Source organism: Pristis pectinata, chromosome 16, assembly GCF_009764475.1.
Source record: "Pristis pectinata isolate sPriPec2 chromosome 16, sPriPec2.1.pri, whole genome shotgun sequence".
Classification (NCBI taxonomy): Eukaryota; Metazoa; Chordata; class Chondrichthyes; order Rhinopristiformes; family Pristidae; genus Pristis; species Pristis pectinata.
Window position 1 is genome coordinate 1923011 of NC_067420.1, and position 22371 is coordinate 1945381.

Below are 22371 nucleotides of genomic sequence, written 5' to 3' on the forward strand. Positions count from 1 at the left end.
AGGATTCTGAGGTGGCACATTGACACAGCAGTTAGTGCTTCTGCCTCACAGCTCCAGGGATTCCATTTCAATCCTGACCCGAGGTATCGTCTGCACGGACTTACACATTCTCTCCATGATCGTGCGGGTTTCCTCAGGATGTGCCGTTTTTCTTCTACATCTTAAAGACATGCTGGGTTCATTAGGTGAATTTGTAGGGAGATGGGAGAATCAGGGGTTGTTAATGGGCATGCACAAGAAAACTGGGTGCAGCAAAATAAGTGGGTGAATGGGATTGCTCCGAGAGCCAGCATAGACAATGGGCTGAATGGCCTCCTTTGTTGTGATGTGGAAAATTCACTGCTCTTTGAAGTTACATGGTTCCCAATTTAAATTCTTATTCAAAGGCTGTGGTTTATTCTCAAATTACAGGAATATTATGTATTCAATGGGAACTTCTCTATAAGCAATATTATCAAATATTTCACACAAAATTATCAAGCACATTTTAAATAGTTCAATGAAAATATTGGCAATGTACTCACTGAAATTCAAAAATATTTTCAGTACTGCATTTTGCAGATTAGAGACTTAAATCTTATTAAATTGAATCATATAGAAATTACTTTGAGTTTCGTTCAAAGCTTCAAACACTAAACAGAGTTACTATCAATCTGTCAACATTTAGGATTACTCATTTATGCATTTTAAGTGACAGAACAATGATAAACGCAAAATGGTTCCCATTTGTAAGTTACTGACTTCCATGTATGGTCTTGTTATAAGGAACTGAACTTGCTTTGCACATTTACCAAAAGGCCGAGAAATGACATGGTGAAATGTCCTAAGATTTTAGATGAATAAATACTTTGTAATTATTTAGGTCTGAACACAGACTACAACAAAAAATGAAATCACTCATATTCCCTTCTGCCTCCTTTCACTCCGCTATGTTGCTGGAAAACAGTTCCATAGTGCAAGCAACTTCTTGTTCTGATCAAGCAGCTTTATTTCATACACAAGTAAATGCATGTCTGCAAGCTGTTAACTGTGAGAAATTCTATTTTTTTCCAACCACCCGATCAAAAAAAATTAGACAATAAAAAGCTGCAACTTCAATTGATATTTGAAACTTACTTTATCTTTTCCCCCAAAAACCTGTTTACTTTTAAAAATCACTGTATATAAAGTCACTGTTTGCAAATGACAATGGCAAATTTGCTTGCTTTGTGAAGACTAAGGAACTTTTTCTTTACTCCTGACACTAACTTTATCCCAGGAATATACTTTGCTTCCTTTGATACTGATAAGGCAGAAATTGAACAGTTACCAAACTTTGATTTAATTTGCTTCATAATTGCCTGCCTCAGGGATGCAGATATCACTAGCAATGCCAGCATTCATTCCCCATCCCTAATTGCCACTGAACCACAGGCAGTTGCAGGTCAACCCCATTGGTGTATTGGGAGTCACACATCGGTCAGATTAAGGATGGCAGATTCCCTGGATTTTTACAACAATACAGTAGTGTAATTCTACGATCAACTCCAGACTTGTTTATTAAATTACTTAAATTTAAAATTCCCCAATTGTCATGGCGGAACTTAAGCTTGAGTCTGGATCATGATCCAGAAATCCTGCTGCTAGTCCAGTGATTTAATCATTGTGCTACTGTACTAACTTCTAAATTGGAAATGCTAGATTACCAAATTCATCAACTTGCAGCATTTTTGTAACCTGTTTAAGTTACTCCATGTACTGACAACCCTATTCAGAGGAAAATTAAAATTAAGAAAAGATCACAAATTAAACAAGTAAACACAAAAATGTAAAATCAAAGATTAAGTGTAACATCAGGGATTTTCTCAATCAGAATTCTGAATTATCTAATTTTGTTGAGAAACAATTATTCCTCATTAATTGTGTCAAATAAGTAGTTGTTGTTGTTGTGGTGGACTTTCTTAATTTTAATCACAAATCATTAGAGCATTAAACACTTCCATTAGAAAAGGGAGATAAAAATTATTCAAGATATTATCTGATTGGATGTGTCATTTTTCATACAGGCTCAGTGTTCACCTATTTACCATATGCAGGGCAGATCAATCTTTACAGTTTTATAGTTCCTTTGCAAGTGAGAGGAAAATAGTACAATACCTGTCATTAACTGTCACTCTAAACATCTTGTTAATTAAGTACAAAATAAATCTGTTCCTTCATCATGTAGTTCTATTTTTGAACCACCAAATGAGAGCAATTTATGAAAGGTACTTATGGTATATGATTTAAATTTCAGTAAAATGCCATATGATGGGCATCAATGCTGGGTTTGTACATACGCTTCACAGCCAAAGTACACATACTATAAATCAGTAGTTGATGTATTATGACTCCTTTGGGAAAATCACTAAGAGGAAACTTCCACCTACTACAAATGAATAATTTTGAAAACTCTCATGTTAAGTTGGGAATTAATTTTTAGTGGACAATATTATACAACAATCAAAACTTTATTTAACCCTCACAGAGCATCAGAAAATGACACTCAAGCACCATTTCTCAATGTAGTGATGAACTTCAGTGCTGAAATTCCCATCACTATGGTAATAACACACCCGTATATCTAGTCCTTCCTCACAATTGAGATATGACACCTTTTGTTGTTGTACATTCCTCACTCATCATGAAATCTAACTAACTCCATCCCGAGTGGTCTGTCAAGCAGGGAACAGCACAGTGCACAGCACTGATGAAGATAAAACAGCATTTGCAGTGCAAACATAAAAACCCAATCATTTTAAAAATGGTTAAGCTGAAAACAAAGAATAAAATCTTAAAGATTAAAAGCTGTGTCACATTTGGTTAGAATAGATCTTAATAATTGCTGGTGAACCCTTTGATCAGAAATACAGATGCACTGAATTTAGAACAGAACAACATGATGAAGAAACACGCGAGAGAAGGCAGTGGAAAGTTGCTGGTTACATGGCTGACAGAGGAGACAAAATAAGTAGCTGGTCAAGAGTCAGAGAATGTGAGGAGCTGAAATGGTAAGGAAGGCAGGCAGGCCACACTGAGAACATGGAAAGCTGGCAGACTGATTTAGGACCCTTTAACTATACCTTGCAATTTTTACTTTAGGCTAGTGGAGGTGATGGATAGCCTAGCAGTCAAAATGGAAGCCTGCCATTCTGCAGTGCTGAATGAAACCTTTGTGAACTATTCTGTCCTCCTCCTAGTTACCCCTTGGTAATGTTATCCAGAGATACGATATCAGGTTCCTTCTTTGTTCCCCCCAAAATATTAACAATCCCAGCTGTTTCTCAAACATTTCTGCAATCCTCATGCTGAATCATTGTTGACACACATGTATGTAACCTACCCTCTGATGCAGCACTATTTCATTCAGTTAAATAATGCGTAGGCAAACAATTGCCTTTGGCCCTAGCAATAAATTCTCATCAGCACTATTCCTGTGCCCTTCCCTGATCATCGTCTCCAATTGCAACAGACGATATACAACCACGTCACATTTGACTCCATGCCAAGCTTCAAACTCCAGACCATCTCCATCACAAAGTTGACCCACTTCTACTTCCCTAACACCACCCAACCTCAAAACTGGAGGAGCACAGATATCTCCAGGTGTTGCAGGGCTGGAAGTAATCAGTGATGGGGAGGGGTGGGGAATTGTAAATCAGGGTTTATAAAAAGACACATTGCTTAACTAGTGCCCATGCAAGTCAGCAAGGGTCACAGGTAAACAGCTAGGCACTTGGGTAGTGCAGTGACTTGAACAGCAGGATTTGGAGATGAGACACACACACAAAAGAAATCACCAGTGAACGACTAGGAGGAAAGAACGTATATACATCCAACAAGACTAGGTCCATGTGCCACCCCCTCCATACCTGTACAGGTTCACTGTCCTGGTTCACATATGGAGACAGGCCATTTGGGCACAATCTAGGAGGGAAGGACGCACTTGAAAAACTGCACCTCAATAAGGACTAATGACTTCACCTCAGGGAGGGATATACATGGGCTTTACACAAGGATTTCAGATTTTGAAAGATGTGGAACAATATTATGTAGTAGACCATTGACTGTTACAGCACTGGTGGTGTTAAGCTCATAGTCTAGCTTGAGAATTAGGAAACACGTACTGAAGAAAAACTACCATAGGTACTATGAATGAGAATGACAAATTCACATTTTCACTGCAACAAGCCATAACTCAGCATTATCTTCTTTTAACAACCTGGGACCTGTTCAAGTAATAAATACAATTATAATTCAGGAAATCCAGAGGCTCTGGGTACCCCACCCCCATCATTCCATTTCTCACAGAGCATAGGGAACCTATGCTAATTACAAAAACGACCAGATGGTAGAGATTGGAAGACTTTTATGGTGAGGAACGAATAATTAACATTTATAAATAAAATTAGTTGCCCTATTAGTCTTGCAGACGAGAAAGATAGCTAAGCTGTTCCATACAGTAGTATCCACAATAGTGTAACAAAGGTAAAACAATCTGATTGCAATTAGCTTTGAAACTATGTTGTAATAAATGGCAATTTCCATGTCAGTTTTATCAGTCAGAATTGACTTTGCTTCAATGTTATAATTCTGACCCGCAGTCAAGCAGAACTTGGCTTTGTAAGAAATGGTGGTCAGGTCTGAAATTATTCTGGGCTACATAAACAAACCTCTGCCAAAATGCTAAATCCTGAAGCAATTACCATTCCTTCTAATTCGCAGCAATTTTATACAATTTCATTTAATGTTTGACTATTACAGATTCTATACCAAATTGAAGTCTTTTCCATGATCCAGCACTTGAAATGTGTATCCACTGATCCTTACCCAAAAAAACAGCATCACTATACAATTTGTCAATTCAGACAGATTGTTTTCACCCTCTCAGAAACCTACTCCAATTTAAAACCTTCCCAAAACACTAATATTCTCTGCGACGATAATGAACTTGATGCAAACTTTAAAGAGTCACTTTTATTGAGCATTTCAAGAGTGACAATTTAAACTTATTTTGCAATAAGACAATCTCCACTCTGGGCATTATTTGCAACTCAACAAGGAGGCACCTGCTTTCTATCATGCAACAGCTGCAAAAACAAATAGTTGGGAAATTAGAGAAACATGCAGGATCAACAGAATGTTCCTTTGTACGTGACACTGCCTTCAACATTGCAACACCTTTCTTTTACTGCTCATCCCAAATCAGTAGCCATTTTTTTGAATCATGTAGTATACAGTCCAAGAATATACAATGTAAGTGAAATAGACAAAATATACAATGATACAAAATATACATTTGACAAGGCTCTCAAATTATATTTCAATTTACTTATTTCTTAAACTTGTAATGACAATTCATACTTCTAGTAATTCAGGTATAGTCTTTCCTCAACACAGCATCAGCATTTTCTGGACAAATTGAACTCCAAATTACCAAATAGGATTCTAATAAATTTTAAATCTGCCTTCACATTTTGGTGTTGACTTTTGTATTCCCTCAGCTTGCTTTCATTTTTCTTAATTTCCCCAAAAGCTTGTAGGGGGACAGATTTATGAGAGTACCTTGAACACAGAGTCAAATTCTTCCTGCTGAGGTTCTTCCACCTTTATTTCAATATTCACTGGATTTGCTGCATTGTTTTCAGAAGCAACATCAAACTTTTCATCCTGCTTTTCTTCAGATGCTTCATTGAAGCAAAGTCTGGGATTTCCCTAGAATTTAATCAATAAAAAGGTCAACTGCCTGAGCAAGCCAGATGTAGCTCAAGTTTAGTGTTCTGTCTGGTGTAGCTGGCTATGCCCCAGCATCATTTCCTCAGTACTACAAAGAGCTGGTAGAAGATTAGCATGTGGGCAAAACATGTGAAATTTAATACAAAGTCACATGCAAAATGGAAGAAAAAAAAACAGATTCTTAAGATATGGCAAAACACCAAATAGATAAAACAACAGAATTTACGGGAGGCCACTAACAGAACTGTAAAATAAAATGGATAACTTGGTGAGTTTTTTTTTTAAAAACTCAGGAAAGGTGTGTTTGAAATCATCTTATAGCTATGTGGTTAAGAGCATGAAAATATTAAATTGCAACAGTGGTACATGGTTAAACATGGGTTAAAAGCAAATCTTTGATCAATATCAAATTTACTTGCAAAGAGTAACTTATAAGTGAGAGATTCCTAGATACAATAGAAGACAATTCACGTAACAGGATGATGGAATGGGGAATAACTTAATTCCTGGATAAATGAAGTAATACAAGTGAAATGCATTTGATATCTCTAATTATCTTCTTACCTTGTGCAATTATTTTCAAAATAAACACTTATTGTTCCAAAATAGTACAGGAAATTTTATCCAAATCTTGACTTTTCCTAATTTTAAATCACTATATCCTGCGCTTTCAGCTGCCAAACCCCCATTTCTGGAATTACCTTCCCAAAATCCCCCACCCCTTTTCTTCAGATGTTCCTTAATATTTGTACCTTTAACCACTCTATTGGACATGACCCCAAGTATCTCCGGTGGCTCAATGAGTCATTCCTCCCCCACCGCCCCCCCCCACAAATGCTCTTATGAAGCAGTAAAGGCACAACATAAATACAAATTGCTGATATCAGCCTTTGACTACAAATAGGTCCTTTCATTAATAAAAGAGATAAAACCAAGGACAATACAACATGTAGCATTGAATCAGAAACATGAATAGACTAATTTGTAGATCGATATTGTCAATCTGATAACAGGAAAGAGCACGGAGCAACCACAGTGTCTGTGGTCTCAATGGTTCAGAGCACATCCTCCGCTTCCGCTTTCTCGCCACTTTTCCTTCCATAATACCCACAAGAAAAGCTTGTTGTAGAAATAGGGCCGTACATAGCTATTTAAGTTCTGCACTAATATATCTTCATTTGGGCCTTTAAATTACAATACAAATAAGTTGTTTAACACCCTGCTAATATTGATGTACAATTTGCCCCTTATATTAAGAACTTGTATGCCAATCTTTGTACGATTTCAACTTCATAACTAATCAAAAGCCAAACACCGTCCAGCCAATAACTTGGCTTCAAGCTTCATTAGACCTTACTGCACATAGTCCACTGGAAATACAGTACAGACAATGTTCAGACAATGATAGGCCTGCAATGAACCAGGAGATTGATGGAGCTTTGTAGGTGAACAACAAATAAAGTTAATCAAGGAATGACCTCTGAGCCATCAACCCATTTCTTTGAGGCTGTGCCAAAATAATTTAAATTGTATAAGAAGTTGATACTTAAATAATGGTCAGCGTAATATTTAAAAAGATTTTGCACCCATTTGCAATGAAAAGACAGCATTTAACATCAGAGTTTACAGCCCTACTTAACCCTGCAGAATGGCATGCAGATTTTGGAATTAGATGGAGGTATTAAATGTCACAAATTCAACCTTAGTGCAGTCAAATTATGGATGGAAAATAAACAAGGCACCTCAGTGCTATTGCAGTGAGCTCCTATAATGCTTTGACAACGTTTGGGAGCAGTATCAAGGATTTTAGTGTGCCACTTCCAAATGGCAGTGTTGCGAATACAGTCGGTGACTGAAGATCCAATCTATTACTTTATTTTTACTCTCGATGCATTTCAGTCAGCAGCATTTGCACGTCATCGTCAGCTACACTCAATTCAAACAAAGTGCGACAATACTAGACGAGGAAAATGAGTGTATGAAGCGAGTTTGTATACGTGAGAGCATGCCAAAGTAGGATTATGAATGGATACAGGAGCAAGAGAAAGATTGTACGCTTGCAGGAAGAAAATTTTATTATTTACATGTATTCAAAAGAGATGAAGTACGTGACAAAGAGTGGGTATGTGTGCACATATGAATCTGCAGAGAATGTAACTAGATTTAAGGGCTACAGGTAGAGTAGTTAAATAGGGGAGCATCAATTTGCATTATGTCTTTACAATTTATAGAAGCTTTAAATATACCATTTAACGTGCCCAGAAGTTGCATCTTGTTTGCTTTGTCAAGAACACATTGGGGCATCCAAATTGCCACTTCTTCAATTAACGTAAAGTACAAGGTCCAGAGTTGCTGAACAAGAATGGCAATGTAGACACAGTACCCACGCGCATCTGGATGCTTGAGTCAAATCTCAGTTAGAACATCATGCCTTCTGAAGAGAGGCTGGTGAGCAGCAAGATGGCAAAAATCAAGGCACAGCATACTGTACCTGGCTATCACTAGTTATTTCCGAAGGTGCTTTAGACATCGTGGGGGTCGTTGGTAAATCTGGCACAATCCACTCGCACGCATTCACCTTCGCTGGTGCGGTGATTACAGCACTGGAAAGGCTCCCGATCTCGGATGCTTCATTTTGTGACTTTGGCATGAAGGGCTGAACATCAGAGAGCGAGCCTGGTTGCTCTTCTTCCCCAAAATTCACAGGTTGGTCTTTTTCCAATATTTGTTCAAATGATGCTTGTGCAGGCGTATTCAAAATCATTTTCTCGTCTTTGCTGTTGCTACCTCTTTCTTGCACAAGATGCTGATATTTCTTTTTAAGAATAATGTATTTTTCACCCTGAAATTTTTTAACAAATTACACAAATTTTAAAAACAGGTGCATTGCTAATGCTTATTATACACAAAAAAATTGTTAAACATCAATACTAACTGCAGGAGCAAAGAAAGATATTCAAGAGCAGAGGCTGAAATAGAAGACCGAGAAGTTCAAATCAGCCATGATTAGATGGGCTATTCAACACAAGAACAGTAATTTGTTTCAATGTCTTGAGGACGAGGACCAGCAATAAGGGCGAGGGCAAGGGACAATGGGTGGATGGGCTGTGAATAACAGTTGACTGGACATGAAGCATACATGTGGAAATAAGGGAAACTGGTATCATTAAGACATCAAGATAATGAGGGGTCAGGGCCATCTGTCCCAGAACCACATGCAGCATAATGGATGCACCAAATAATCAACTGCCACTAGCAAGAAAATTCAGGTACGTCCTGAATCTCAGATAGATTTCTGTCACAGCTCTCCCCATGTACTCTTATCGATTGAATAAAGGTTCATTGCACTTATACCTTCAGATTTCGAGTGGTGCTTAATACACATCATCCTGGTACTGTCTTGCTCCCAGATTTCACTCTTGTTAGGGGTAAGCCCATGCATGTGAATGGGAGGGATGCAGCAAAGGTTATTAGGGGTGATCAGTGAGAAAGGGTGCTCAGCTTCATAACACATGGGAGGAGGAAATGTTTGCACTTGAGTTTTTTTTTAAATTCAGCTTTTACTTTCTGAATGGCCTGAATTACTACTTTGAGAATTTAACTCACATTCTAGTAGCGCACACTTTGAGGACTTTAATACTTCTCTAAAAATAAAACTAGACTCAGGTATAGATAATGGGCAGATTCTGTCTTCCATATTCCATCTTCTCTTTCCCTTTTCTAAGGTCATTTTGTACAATATCCATTGTTACAGAATATTGTTTGGCTCATTGTTCTGTGGCTGCCCCCATGACCTTGATGGAGACCTGCCCACAATCAGTCCCTTAGTTGTTTCAAAAATATCTTTGACTATCGGGACATTACTTAAGCAATCCTAGATGGGAAAGTTCTAGACAGAGCATTGAATATATTTACTGGGGTGGTGCTGAGAAATTTTAGTTGCAAGGGTTGATTTGAGAAGTTGGAACTGTACTTGCAGCAAAAGCAAGAGTAAATTTGATCAAGGTGCATACTGTCATGAATGTACTAAATCATGACTGGTTTAGACAGGGCACAGAGCAAATATTTCCTATTAGCAGAAGGCCCAGGGTTATAGTTATAACATTTTGGGCAAAAGATGCAGGAAGATGAGAGAAAGCATGTTTTTACTCAGTAATTATGATTTGGAATTCGTTGCTTGTACAGGTGATAGAAACATCAGCGTCTTTAGACAGGAATTACATAGACAAGAACAAGAATAATTTTCACACCAGTGGAGAAAACAACAGAGGAATGGGGCTGATGGAATTGTTGCTCTGAAAGCTTGCAAAGACTTGATAGGCCAAACTGCCTCTTTCTATGCTGTAAAAATTCGAATTCCATTCTAAAGCCAAGTAAAATAAATTATTTTTGACATGTAGTTGCTGGGGTAATATAGTAAACATGCTCACACGTAATTTTCACAATCAGCATAATGATAATGACTAGATAATCCAGGTCATCAGTTACTGATGTTAAGTCAATACTGTCTCAGATACCAGCAATATCTGATCAGTTTCAGATAGATCAAATAATAAAAACAAGAATGCTGATGAAACATTGCAGGCTGAACAAGAACAGATGGTCTCAAGTTTCACAAGACTATTTGTAGAAACATTACCAACTTTATTGTGGACAATGAATCAATGAGTGATTTAGTTTATTCCACTTATGTTGATGGATTATAGGTACAAATTCAATGAAAGACTTCTTAGAAAAATAATATGATTAGGCAGAATCAACATGGTTTTATGAAAGGGAACTGTATTTGACAAACTTAGTATGACTCTGTGAGGATGTAATTAGCAGTGTGGAGAGGGAATTGAGATGAAAGTGGGTTGAATAGATTACAGGAAAAATTAGTGGGGAATGGCACTGCTTTGTGAGCCTGCATAGACTCAGTGGGCCAAAATGGCTGCCTGCCATGTCACATGGAAAAATGGAAAGTTAGGAAGCCAAGATCAGATCAGTCATACACAAAAGACTGGACGAACTCAGCAGGTCGGACAACATCTATGGAGACGAAATGGACTGTTGACGTTTCAGGTTAAGACCCTTCATCTGGACTGAATGATAGAGGGGAGACAGCCAGTTTAACAAGGGTGAGGCAAGTGCTGGCAGGCAATAGGGAAAGTGGAATAAAGGGAGGGAGGTTCTCCACGTTCTTCTCCCATCAGATTCCATCATCTTCAGCCCTTTGCACCTTCCACCTCTCAGCTTCTGGCACTATTCCCAATCTCCCCCCCATCTGCCTTTCACTCCCCCTCACTTGGATCCACCTATTGCCTGCCAGCTCTTGCCCCAACCCTTATCTTTCAGTCTATATGAAGGGCCTCAATCCAAAACATCGACTGTCCATTTCCCTCCATAGATGCCGCCCGACCTGCTGAGTTCCTCCAGCTCTTTGTGCGTTGCTCCAGATTCCAGCATCTACAGTCTCTCGTGTCAGCCATGATCAGTTAATGGCAGAGCCCTTTCCAGCTCCTATTTCTTATTCTCTTGGAAGTATTTCTTCTTTACATAGTTAAATCAGATAAACAAAATCTATGTGAGTGTTGCAGGGTGCATTGTTCCAATGGGGTTAATAGGATGTTATCCTTACCCCCTACTACTTTTCAATGGTTCTCTCAAACTATATCATGTTTAAGCTTGGAAAAAAATTAGGAGTGGTACGGTTGATCCTGCGCTTAAATTTGAGGAAGTTTGGAGTCCATTTATTCAATATTTTCACATGATATAGATCCCTTTATAATAACCTTTCAATTTAGAGGAACCGAGTTGACGACATAATATTGCTCTGTTTCTACTGAGAAATTTTAGTCTAGTTTTTTTTGAATTTTTTTTTCTTTAGCTTAGTTTGGTTTGATATACTGTTTATAATTTTTCTTATTGTTTTGGGGATTTTTTTCCTTTTTATATTTTATAATAAATCTTTTTCTTTTATATTATATTCATTCACTAACAGATCGTTTGATCTGTGGATTTTTTTTATACTTTATTGTTCTTTATGATTATCCATGTCATGATTGTTCTCCTGATCTCTTTGTATAAACATTGATATATTAAGCTGTATTAATTTGAAAACTAATAAAAAGATTGAAAAAGAAAGGATAAGTTATCCTATTAACCCCATTGGAACGATGCACCCTGCAACACTAACATAATGTTTTAGTATTCCTAGTGTTTATGCTAAAATTGTGACTGTGTGGCGACTCACTGTCCGCGCAGGCGAGCTGGCTCTGCGGTCGGGGCGCGCGTCGGAGCCAAAGGTGGCGCTGGGCCTTCGTCTTCCCCGAGCAACGGGGGAGAACCCGCGCGCGCAAAAAGATTTCGATGACGTAGCACGTACGTCATTTCTCTTTTCGGAAGGCAGGAATCGCGCCGCTTAAAAGGCCCGCGTAAGGTGGGTAAAAAAAAAAATCAGTCTTGTTCCACAGCTTGCAAACTCGTGTCTTTATTCTCGCATCGCAGTAGCAACCGCTACATTGGTGACCCCAACGGTCCAAACGGATTTTGGACCCACACAATGAATGACAACGCAGCAGCCAACGCAGTAGCACTCAAGCTGCCCACCTTTTGGACACTTCGGCCCTGCGTGTGGTTCGACCAGGCCGAAGCCCAGTCCCAACTGCGGCAGATCACCTCCGACTCCAGACAGTACTACCACGTGGTCAGCTCCCTGGACCAGGAGACAGCCACCCAGGTCGGAGACTCCATCCAGTCTCCTCCGGAGGAAGGCAACTACCCGGCTTTCAAGGCCCTTCTCATTCGGACCTTCAGCCTCTCCCGTCATGAGCGCGCCGCCCGCCTGCTTCATCTCGACAGCCTGGGGGACAGATCTCCATCGGCCCTGATGAATGAGATGCTGGCCTTGGCTGAGGGACACAAGCCCTGCCTGATGTTCGAACAGGCCTTCCTCGAACAGCTGCCTGACGACATTCACCTGCTGTTGCCCGACGCCGACTTCAGCAACCCATGCGAGGTAGCCACCCGGGCAGATATCCTGTGGAAGGCCAAATGCGAGAGCGGTTCGTCCGTCGGCCAAATCGCCAGACCGCGTGCCCAATGCCTACCTAAACCAGTCCCAGCAGCCGAGCGACCACACCCCAGAAACACAGACGATGACACTGACGACCAGCTGTGTTTCTACCATCAGAGATGGGGCAGGGAGGCCCGTCTATGCCGCCCACCCTGCAAGTTTCGGGGAAACACCAGGGCCAGCCGCCGCTGATGGCTACAGCGGCTGGCCACCAACACAGCCTCCTATTCATTTGGAAGGAGCAGTCCGGGCGTTGTTTCTTTGTCAATACTGGAGCAGAGGTCAGTGTTTTACCCCCGACCGGCCGCGACACTCGTAGCAGGAAACAGGGACCCGCCCTCAAAGCCGCAAACGGCACAACGATACGGACTGTACAGTCCAATTACAATTCGACAACAGCCATTTCACCTGGAACTTTACCCTTGCCGCTGTCACCCAGCCACTCCTGGGAGCCGACTTCCTCCGGGCCCACAGCCCGTTAGTCGACCTGCGAGGGAAGTGGCTAGTGCACTCCAGAACCTTCCAAACTTACTCTCTGGGAGAAGCCAGCCTACCAGCCCCGCGCCTGGACTCCATTTCTCTGTCTGGCAACGAGTTCACTAAGCTCCTAGCTGAGTTCCCATCGGTTCTGGCACCTCAGTTCACGAATTCGATGCCCAAACATGGGGTGCGGCGCCACATCACTACGACAGGGCCACCCCTTCACGCCCGAGCACGACGACTACCTCCAGACAAGCTCCGCCTGGTGAAGAAGTTCCGCCGCATGGAGGAGCTGGGGATCGTTCGCAGGTCAGACATGCCCTGGGCCTCCCCCTTGCACATGGTCCCCAAAGCCACCGGCGGGTGGAGGCCCTGCGGTGACTACCGCAGGCTGAATGACGCCACCACCCCAGACTACTACCCCGTCCCTCATATCCAGGACTTCGCAGCAAACCTACACGGGGCCCACATCTTCTCCAAGGTGGACCTCGTCCGGGGATACCACCAAATCCCGGTCCACCCTGATGACGTCCCCAAAACTGCGCTCATCACTCTGTTCGGCCTTAAGAACGCCTCACAGACCTTCCAGCGGCTGATGGACGCGGTAGGCCGCGACCTGGACTTAGTGTTCATTTATTTAGATGGCATCCTCATCGCCAGCCGTAACCGCCATGAACACCTTTCCCACCTCCGCCGACTGTACTCCCGCCTCAGTGATTTCGGCCTCACTATCAACCTGGCCAAGTGCCAATTCGTACTCGACTCTATCGATTTCCTCGGCCACAGAATCACCAGCGAGGGAGCAACACCCCTACCCACCAAGGTAGATGCTATCCGCCATTTTGCCCGTCCCAACACGGTCAAAGGCCTGCAGGAATTCCTGGGGATGGTCAACTTTTACCATCGTTTCACCCCTGCAGCAGCCCATATTATGCGCCCTTTGTTCTCGCTGATGTCTGGCAAGGGCAAGGACATCGCCTGGGACGACGAGGCCGCGGCTGCCTTCGTTAAGGCCAAAGAAGCCCTAGCAGACACCGCGATGCTGGTCCACCCCAGGACAGACGTCCCAACCACCCTCACAGTGGACGCATCCAACACCGCGGTAGGTGGGGTACTGGAACAACTAATTGAAGGCCGTTGGCAACCCTCAGTGTTTTTCAGCAGGTACCTTAGGCCACCCGAACTCAAATACAGCGCTTTTGATCGAGAACTACTAGTGCTGTACCTGGCAATCCGGCAGTTCTGGTACTTTTTAGAAGGCAGGCCTTTCACCGTGTTCACTGACTACAAGCCATTGTCTTTCGCCTTCTCTAAGATCTCCGATCCCTGGTCAGCCCGCCAGCAGCGACATTTGTCCTACACTTCTGAGTTCACAACGGATATCCAACATGTCTCCGGAAAGGACAATGTCATTGCTGACGCGCCCATCCACAGCCTTTCCCTGGGTGTAGACTACGTGGCTCTGGCTGATGCACAGCAAGCCGACAATGAGCTGCCCAGCTACAGAACCGCAGTCTCCGGCCTGCAGCTCCAAGATTTCGTAGTTGGCCCAGGTCAGCGGACTCGCCTGTGCGACGTCACAACCGGTCAGCCCTGCCCTATAGTTCCTGCAGCCTGGTGGAAACGCGTTTTCGACTCGGTACACAGTTGGCGCACCCGTCCATGAGATCGACTATCGGACTAGTTGCCAGCAAGTTCGTCTGGCACGGCCTGCGCAAACAGGTCAGTGAGTCGGCCAAGACTTGTCCGCACTGCCAGACATCAAAAATCCAATGACACACCAAGGTCCCGCCACAGCAGTTCGAGCCTACCTGTAGAAGGTTCGACCACATTCACGTTGACCTTGTTGGTCCCCTGCCAGTTTCAAGAGGAGCGCGGTACCTCCTTACCATTGTGGACTGGTTCACGAGGTGGCCAGAAGCAACCCCCCTCTCAGACATCACGACTGATTCCTGTGCCTGGGTGCTGCTCACAACTTGGGTCTCACGCTTTGGTGTTCCAGCCCACATCACTTCAGACAGAGGCACCCAGTTTACCTCCAGCCTATGGTCTGCATTAGCGAACATGCTAGGAACACAGCTGCACACCACCACGGCCTACCACCCTCAATCAAACAGGTTGGTAGAATGTTTCCACCACCATCTGAAATCAGCCCTGATGGCCCACCTGAAAGATCCTAACTGGGTCGACGAACTTCCTTGGGTCCTGCTTGGCATACGCACTGCCCCCAAGGAGGATCTCCAAGCTTCGTCAGCCGAACCCATGTACGGTGCACCCCTGGTCGTCCCAAAGGAGTTCATACCCACCCTTGGGGGCAAGAGGAACAACCTGCGGCAGTCCTGGAAAGACTGCGCGAGAGGCTCGGCAGCTTGGCACCGATTCCCACTTCGTGACATGGTCAGTCCCCATCCTGTGAGCCCAAGGAACTACGAGACTGTAAGTTCGTTTTCGTTCGCAGGGGCACACCCCAGGCACCGTTGCAACAACCATACGAGGGGCCGTTCCGGGTTGTCTGAAATAATGGACATGGGGGCAAGGAAGAAGTCTTCATGACGGACTGCCTCAAACCAGCTCATTTAGACCTACAACAACCGGTCGAGGTCCCAACACTGCAACGCAGAGGCTGACCACCTAAGCAACGGCTAGCACAGCCTGCGAACTGTGGGGACCGTATTGCCGGTTCGGGGGGGGGGGGATTGTGTGGTGACTCACCGTCCGTGCAGGCAAACCGGCTCGGTGGTCGGGGCACGCGTCATCGGAGCGGTGGGGCCCAAGATGACGCTGGGCCTTCCTCTTCCCAGAGCGACGGGAGAACCCACGTGAGCAAAAAGATTTCGATGACATAGCACATACGTCATTTCTGTTTTCGGAAGGCAGGAACTGCGCTGCTTAAAAGGCCCGCACAAGGTGGGTAAAAAAAAATCAGTCTTGTTCCACAGCTTGCAGACTCGTGTCTTTATTCTCACATCGCAGTAGCAGCTGCTACAACTGCATATTTGTCAGATCATGGTTCAACTGGTGTGTAAAAAAAAATGCAACAGTAAAAATGAAAAAATACAATTGATAGTTCAAGTTTTCGGACAAAGAAGCTGTGGTTAAATCAGAAAAGTGTCCAATCCAGTTTGAGGCATGCTGTAACGTTAAGCAAATACTATAGTTAATTTGGATGGCTAGGAGATTGCGATTATAAAGCAGACATCTCCAGAGCAATTAAAACAGCTCACACCAATCACAGAAGTATCCAGTTTGGCACTTTAGAAATGTCACTTCTAACTTTCTCTTTTATTGCCCTACAGGGGCTGACACTTGCTGGATTGGTTTCACAGTTAAAGGAGTCCCAGCAATAACCCAATGTCAGTGAGACCACCATGTAGTTCTCCCATGTGTGGCTTCTAAGCTTAGTTTTACGTGTTAACATCTGATGAAGAAAACACTCAAAATGAAAGCTGCAAGATCAGTACAAAGAAATCAAAAGTGGAATCCTTACAAATTATCACACGTTGTCTTGCGACTAATATTGCATTTCATCAGCAACAATTTGCAAAGCTAAATTCAAAATAGTAAATTCTTATTATGCCTAATGTTTTCAGACTCAAATTTGGTTTGCTAACTCTCCAGTAATAAGCACTGGAATATTTTCTGAGATTAAAAGTGCATACTGATGTTGTTGTCAATCTAGTAGCAGTTAAAGATAAAGAGGCATGGCTACAGAGCTACTTAAATAAAAAACAGACTATTCTAAAAATCAACGCAATGGTCAGACAAGAAATTAAGGCAGGTTATGATGGGGTGATGAGTCAAACTTAATAGGAATTGGTGCAAATTTAGATACAGATTTTTAGATAGAGCGCACTTAGAGGTGGCAAGGTTGGTCAGGAGAGTACTGGAATCGGTCAGTTGAGACACAGTCCAAACAATGATTTATCGCATCTACTGGTAAAATTAGCTCGATGAAAAATGAAATCTGGACTTTTGGAAATGTAAATCAGTCACACAACTAATCAGCATTTTTGGTTTCTGTAGTGAACTCTTGTAAACCTCAAACTTTGGAAGGCAAAACCCTCGAAATAAATATGCTGGGATAACATTGCTAGTTACAAGGCGAATTTAGAATAAGAAACAATATAGAGCATACTGGTTTCTCAGCAACAACTAATTAAAAATCACAGCACCTTTTGTTTGGAAGCCCCTGCTACTATTCAAATTAATATATTGGCACACACTCAATATCTTCTAATGGATTCCCAGCACTTGTATTTCAGAATTGATCATCTAGGTGTAACAAAAAGGTTCAGTTGCAAAACACAAGCAAGCTGTGCACATGGGAAAGGAGAGCATGGAAAAGGGTTAAATATAGCTAATACTCACATCTTCCTGTTTTACCACTGCAATCTTGTTGACAATATCTTTGAAGATATCACGATATTTAGCTGTGAAAAAAATAAAGATTCAAGTATCATTTTGCATTGCAACCCCACCCATAGTCCTAGAACACTTATTGCATTTTTTGTGGAATAAAGCAAAAACTAATACCATACACCTATCAAGCAAAAAGACCAGAGACAGTCATAAATATTTGCATTTACCCACAGCTTTCTAGATCAACTGGTAGTTTGTGAAAGCTAATGATAATTAGAATAATAACATCTTCGACAACAGAATACTTTTAAATAGAAAAACTTAGAGGTTTGGGGAGTCAGATAAATAGATTATAAAAAATTAGTGAACATTCAAAGTAATAACCAGGCAAAATAAATAATGAATTTTATAATTAGGGGCACAAGGTACAAAACCAATGAATGGTGTTTGTGCAGGTTATTAGTCAAGTATTGTGTGCAATTCTGGTATTGGTATGTTATTGTCACATGTACAGTTAAAAACTTGGTTTTGCAAGCCATCCATACAAATCATTTCAAAGCATAGGTACATTGAGGTAGTACAAGGGAAAAGCAATAACAGAATACAGAATATAGTGCTACACTTACAGTTACAGAAAAAGTGCAGTACAGGTAGACAATAAGGTGCAAGGGCCATATGATATGGGAGCAGAATGAAGCTATTCGACCCATCGAGTCTGCTCTGAAATTCAATCTTGGCTGATTTCTTTTAACCCCATTCTCCCACCTTCTCCCCACAACCCTTAACCCCCTTATCCATCAAGAACCTATCTCTGCCTTAAATACACCCAATGACTTGGCCTCCACAGCCCTCTGTGGCAATGAATTCCAGAGATTCACCACCCTCTGGCTGAAGAAATTCCTCCTCACCTCAGTTCTAAAGGGATGTTCCTTTATTCTGAGGCCGTGCCCTCGGATCCTAGACTCTCCAACTAATGGATACATCCCCTCCACGTCCACTTTATCCAGGCCTTTCAGTATTTGGTACATTTCAAAGATCCTTCCGAACTCCATCGAGTAAAAGACTAGAGGTATCAAACGCTCTTCACACGTTAAGCCTTTCATTCCTGGTATCATTCTTGTGAACCTCATCTGGACCCTCTCCAGGGCCAGCACATCCTTCCTCAGATACGGGGCCCAAAATTGCTCTCAATATTCTAAAAGCCATCTGAATAACACCTTATAAAGCATCAGCTTTTATGTACTGGCCCTCTCAAAATGAATGATAACATTGCATTTGCTTTCTGTACTACTGACTCGACCTGCAAGTTAGCCCTGAGGGGATCCTGAACTAGTCCCTTTGCATTTCTGATTTCTGAATTTTCTGAGAAAACCTCACACTGCCCTCCACTTTATTCCATCTGCCACTTCTTTGCCCGCTCTCCTAACCTGTCCAAGTCCTTCTGTAGAGTCCCTGCCTTTGTGACACTACCCGTTCCTCTACCCATCTTGGTATCACCTGCAAACATGGCCACAACACCATCAGTTCCTTCATTCAGATCATTAATATACAACTTGAAAAGTTGCGGTCCCAACACTGACCCCTGCGGAACTCAACTAGTCACCAGCAGCCATCCTGAATAGGACTCCTTTATCCCCACTCTCTGCCTTCTGCCAGTCAGCCCATCTTCTATTCATGCTCATAGCTTGTCTCTAACACCATGGGCTCTTATCTTGTTTAGCAGCATCATGTGCAGCATCTTGTCAAAGGCCTTCTGAAAATCCAAGTAAGTAACATCTACTGACTCTCCTTTGTCTTTCCTGCCTGTTACCTCCTCAAAGAATTCCAACAGATTTGTCAGGCAAGATCTCCCCTTAATGTAACTGTGCTGACTCCATCCTTTTTTATCATGTAATTCCAAGTACACCAAAATTTCATCGTTAATAATGGACTCAAAATCTTACCAACTACTGAGGTCAGACTAACCAGCCTATAATTTCCTGCCTTTTGCCTCCATCCCTTTTTAAACAGTGGTGTCATACTTGTAATTTTCCGGGCCTCTGGGACCCCCTCCTCCCCCGACATTGATTCTTGAAAGATCAATGCTAATGCCTCTTCAGCTACCTCTCAGAACTCCGAGGTGTAGTCCATCTGGTCCAGGTGATTTATCCATCTTCAGGCCTTTCAGCTTCCCCAGCAGCTTCTCCTTAGTAATGGCTACTACACAGTCAAGAGTTCATCTTTAACATACAAAAGGCCTGTTCAAGAGCCTTATAATAAAAGCTGTCCTTGAGCCTGGTGGCATGAGTTTTCAAGTGTTTTTATCTTCTGCCCAATTGGTGGGGGGGGGGGTGGGGGTGGGGGGTGGTGGTGGGGGGGGGGAAGAGAGAAAAGAGAGAATGTCCAAGCTGGGAGGGGTCTTTGATTATGTCAACTGCTTTTCTGAGGCAGTGAGAAGTGTAGACAGAGCCCAGGAAGGGGAGGCTGGTTTTTAATGATGGACTGAACTGTGTCCACAACTCTCTGCAATTTCTTGCGGTCTTGGGCATAGCAGTTGACATACCAAACTGTGATACATTTGGGTAGGATGCTTTCAATGGTACATCTATAAAAATTGGTGAGGGTCAACGGGGACATGCCGAATTTCCTTAGAAGTAGGGATGCTAGTATGAGTTCTGGGCCATAGCATCTACATGCTTGGACCAGGACAAGCAGTGGTGATGTTTACACCTCAGCACTATTGATACATTCAGAGGCATGTGCTCTGCCCTACTTCCTGAGGACACAGCCTTGTGGGGCACCAGTGTTGAGGATGATCACAGCAGAGGTGTTGCTGCCTATCCTTATTGATTGTGGTCTGTTGGTCAGGAAGTCAAGGATCCAGCTGCAAAGGGAGGTGTTGAGTCCTGGGTTTGCTCCCATGGTATTGGAATTGCATGACACTGGTACTATGGTATTGAAATTGCACACTGACATTGCACTTTTATTCTTCATGTAATGCAAAGATAGCAGGAATAAAAATACAATTGAAAAAGCTTCTTAAACAAAGACTTTGTAGAAGTATTTAAAATAATTTCTTGAAAGATCAGGGAATCTGGCACAGAGGAGGAGATGAGGCCTGGGGTAGATCAGGCATCATCATGTTGAGTGGCAGGGCAGGTTTGAGGGACCAAATATTGCTCCTATTTTCCTGTGTTCCAGAGAACCATTCCATGGAAGAGCACACCAATAACCAATGTGAATTGCCACCCCAATCTGCTCCAATGGGTTCTCAAACAAATAAATATAACAAAAGTCAATGCAGGATAATTTCCAAATTGTAAAAGGAGGCAAGGGCACACAAAGCAAACAAACATAAATAATTCTCACTATTAATTTTAAGGAACTTTCACACTTAGTGAAATTTTAGATTTCCAGCATCTGGAGTTTATTTTATTTTCCGTCAAGGTTTCTGGTTGATTTAACTCAGTAACAATGATACAGCAGCAGGATCTTTCTTATTGCAAAATATACATTTGCAGTGTAACCATTCTTCTGCAAGACTGGCCCTCAGACCCTCCCTTTGAAACCGCTTAACTCAGTTGGCAGAACTCGCATTTGAGCCAGATAACTGTGGATTACAGACGTCATCACCATCGAGACTAATAGTTTAGCACTGTTGAGAGGAAGTACTGCCTTTAATAATCATTTCATGGAAGTGGTTGTTGGATGTTTTATTTTAACCACACACAACCAGATAACAATTTTATTAGTCACACACAAAGAGAAATGCTGAAGTTTATTAGCAGCCTGCTTAATGTTCAGACTGCTACCACGCAAACCAATAATGGCATCTTGATTTAAAAGCATTCCTTTTGAGAGTAACAGAATGATTTAAGTGAAAACATTTTTAAACCCTTTATGTCCATGACACTCAACAGCAGTCTGGGATTTTAATCCAACAAGCATGTCCTCATTGAATTTAATATTTAATTTCTAACACAGCAGATACACTCTTTTGCAAAGTACATTTTTGAAGTTGGCATTGTTTACTTTTATTTATTTTTTAAAAACATCCTGCAGTTCTTTCTTGATGCCCCGTCTCCAAATTGTATATGTTTATTCTTAACTAAATAATCATCCAGCTATTCATCCAAAATAAAATCAACTTCCTTTCATGGAAAATTGTTCCACATATTCTGATACTCTCCAGTGCCTGTAGAGCATTAGAACCTCAGATTCCAATGTAAAATTTACCTCTGTTTACTACTAAATTTTATACAGGTTCAGAAGGTACATAATGGAATGTGCCTCCAAGTACGATGTCTACCCATTATGGAACTAATGAGGCTTATAATGTAAATTAAATTTGAGATTTTGCAGTAATTTTCTCAAACTTAATGCAAATTTAAAGAAAAGCTACACATGCTCCCAATTTCCTCCATTTTCAGCACAAGGTTAATTATTTTATTGGTTAGCTGACTCACCACAATGATGGCCATCTTTACTGGTTTTGAAGCTACCGAATAAAACCCACAAACCTACAAGGTTCCAGTTTGCCTGGCACGCTGCTGTATTTTATTGCCTGAGGAGCGCTGGTCTCGTCAACTTCCATGCAAGTTTTTAGAACTTTATACAGTGAATTTATATTTAGGTTTCTATAAGAATGACAGACCACAAATAAGCAGAAAGCTGCTAATGTGGTTTACCCAACTGAAACCTAACAGCCTACCACAGTAGAAACCTTCCAGCTCACTGTCTAG

General features: G+C 42.0%; 1 protein-coding gene across 1 annotated transcript in view; it reads right to left on the minus strand.

The window, feature by feature from the left end:
* LOC127579020 (ankyrin repeat domain-containing protein SOWAHA) overlaps window positions 1–22371 on the minus strand; it is a 49791-nt gene that overhangs the window by 22275 nt on the left and 5145 nt on the right. The window contains exons 2-4 of the mRNA XM_052031656.1: window positions 17660–17721; window positions 8246–8596; window positions 5584–5733 (exon numbers count right to left, since the gene is read on the minus strand). Of these exons, the coding sequence (XP_051887616.1) occupies window positions 5584–5733; window positions 8246–8596; window positions 17660–17721 (563 nt within the window). The remainder of the gene's footprint in view (window positions 1–5583; window positions 5734–8245; window positions 8597–17659; window positions 17722–22371) is intronic.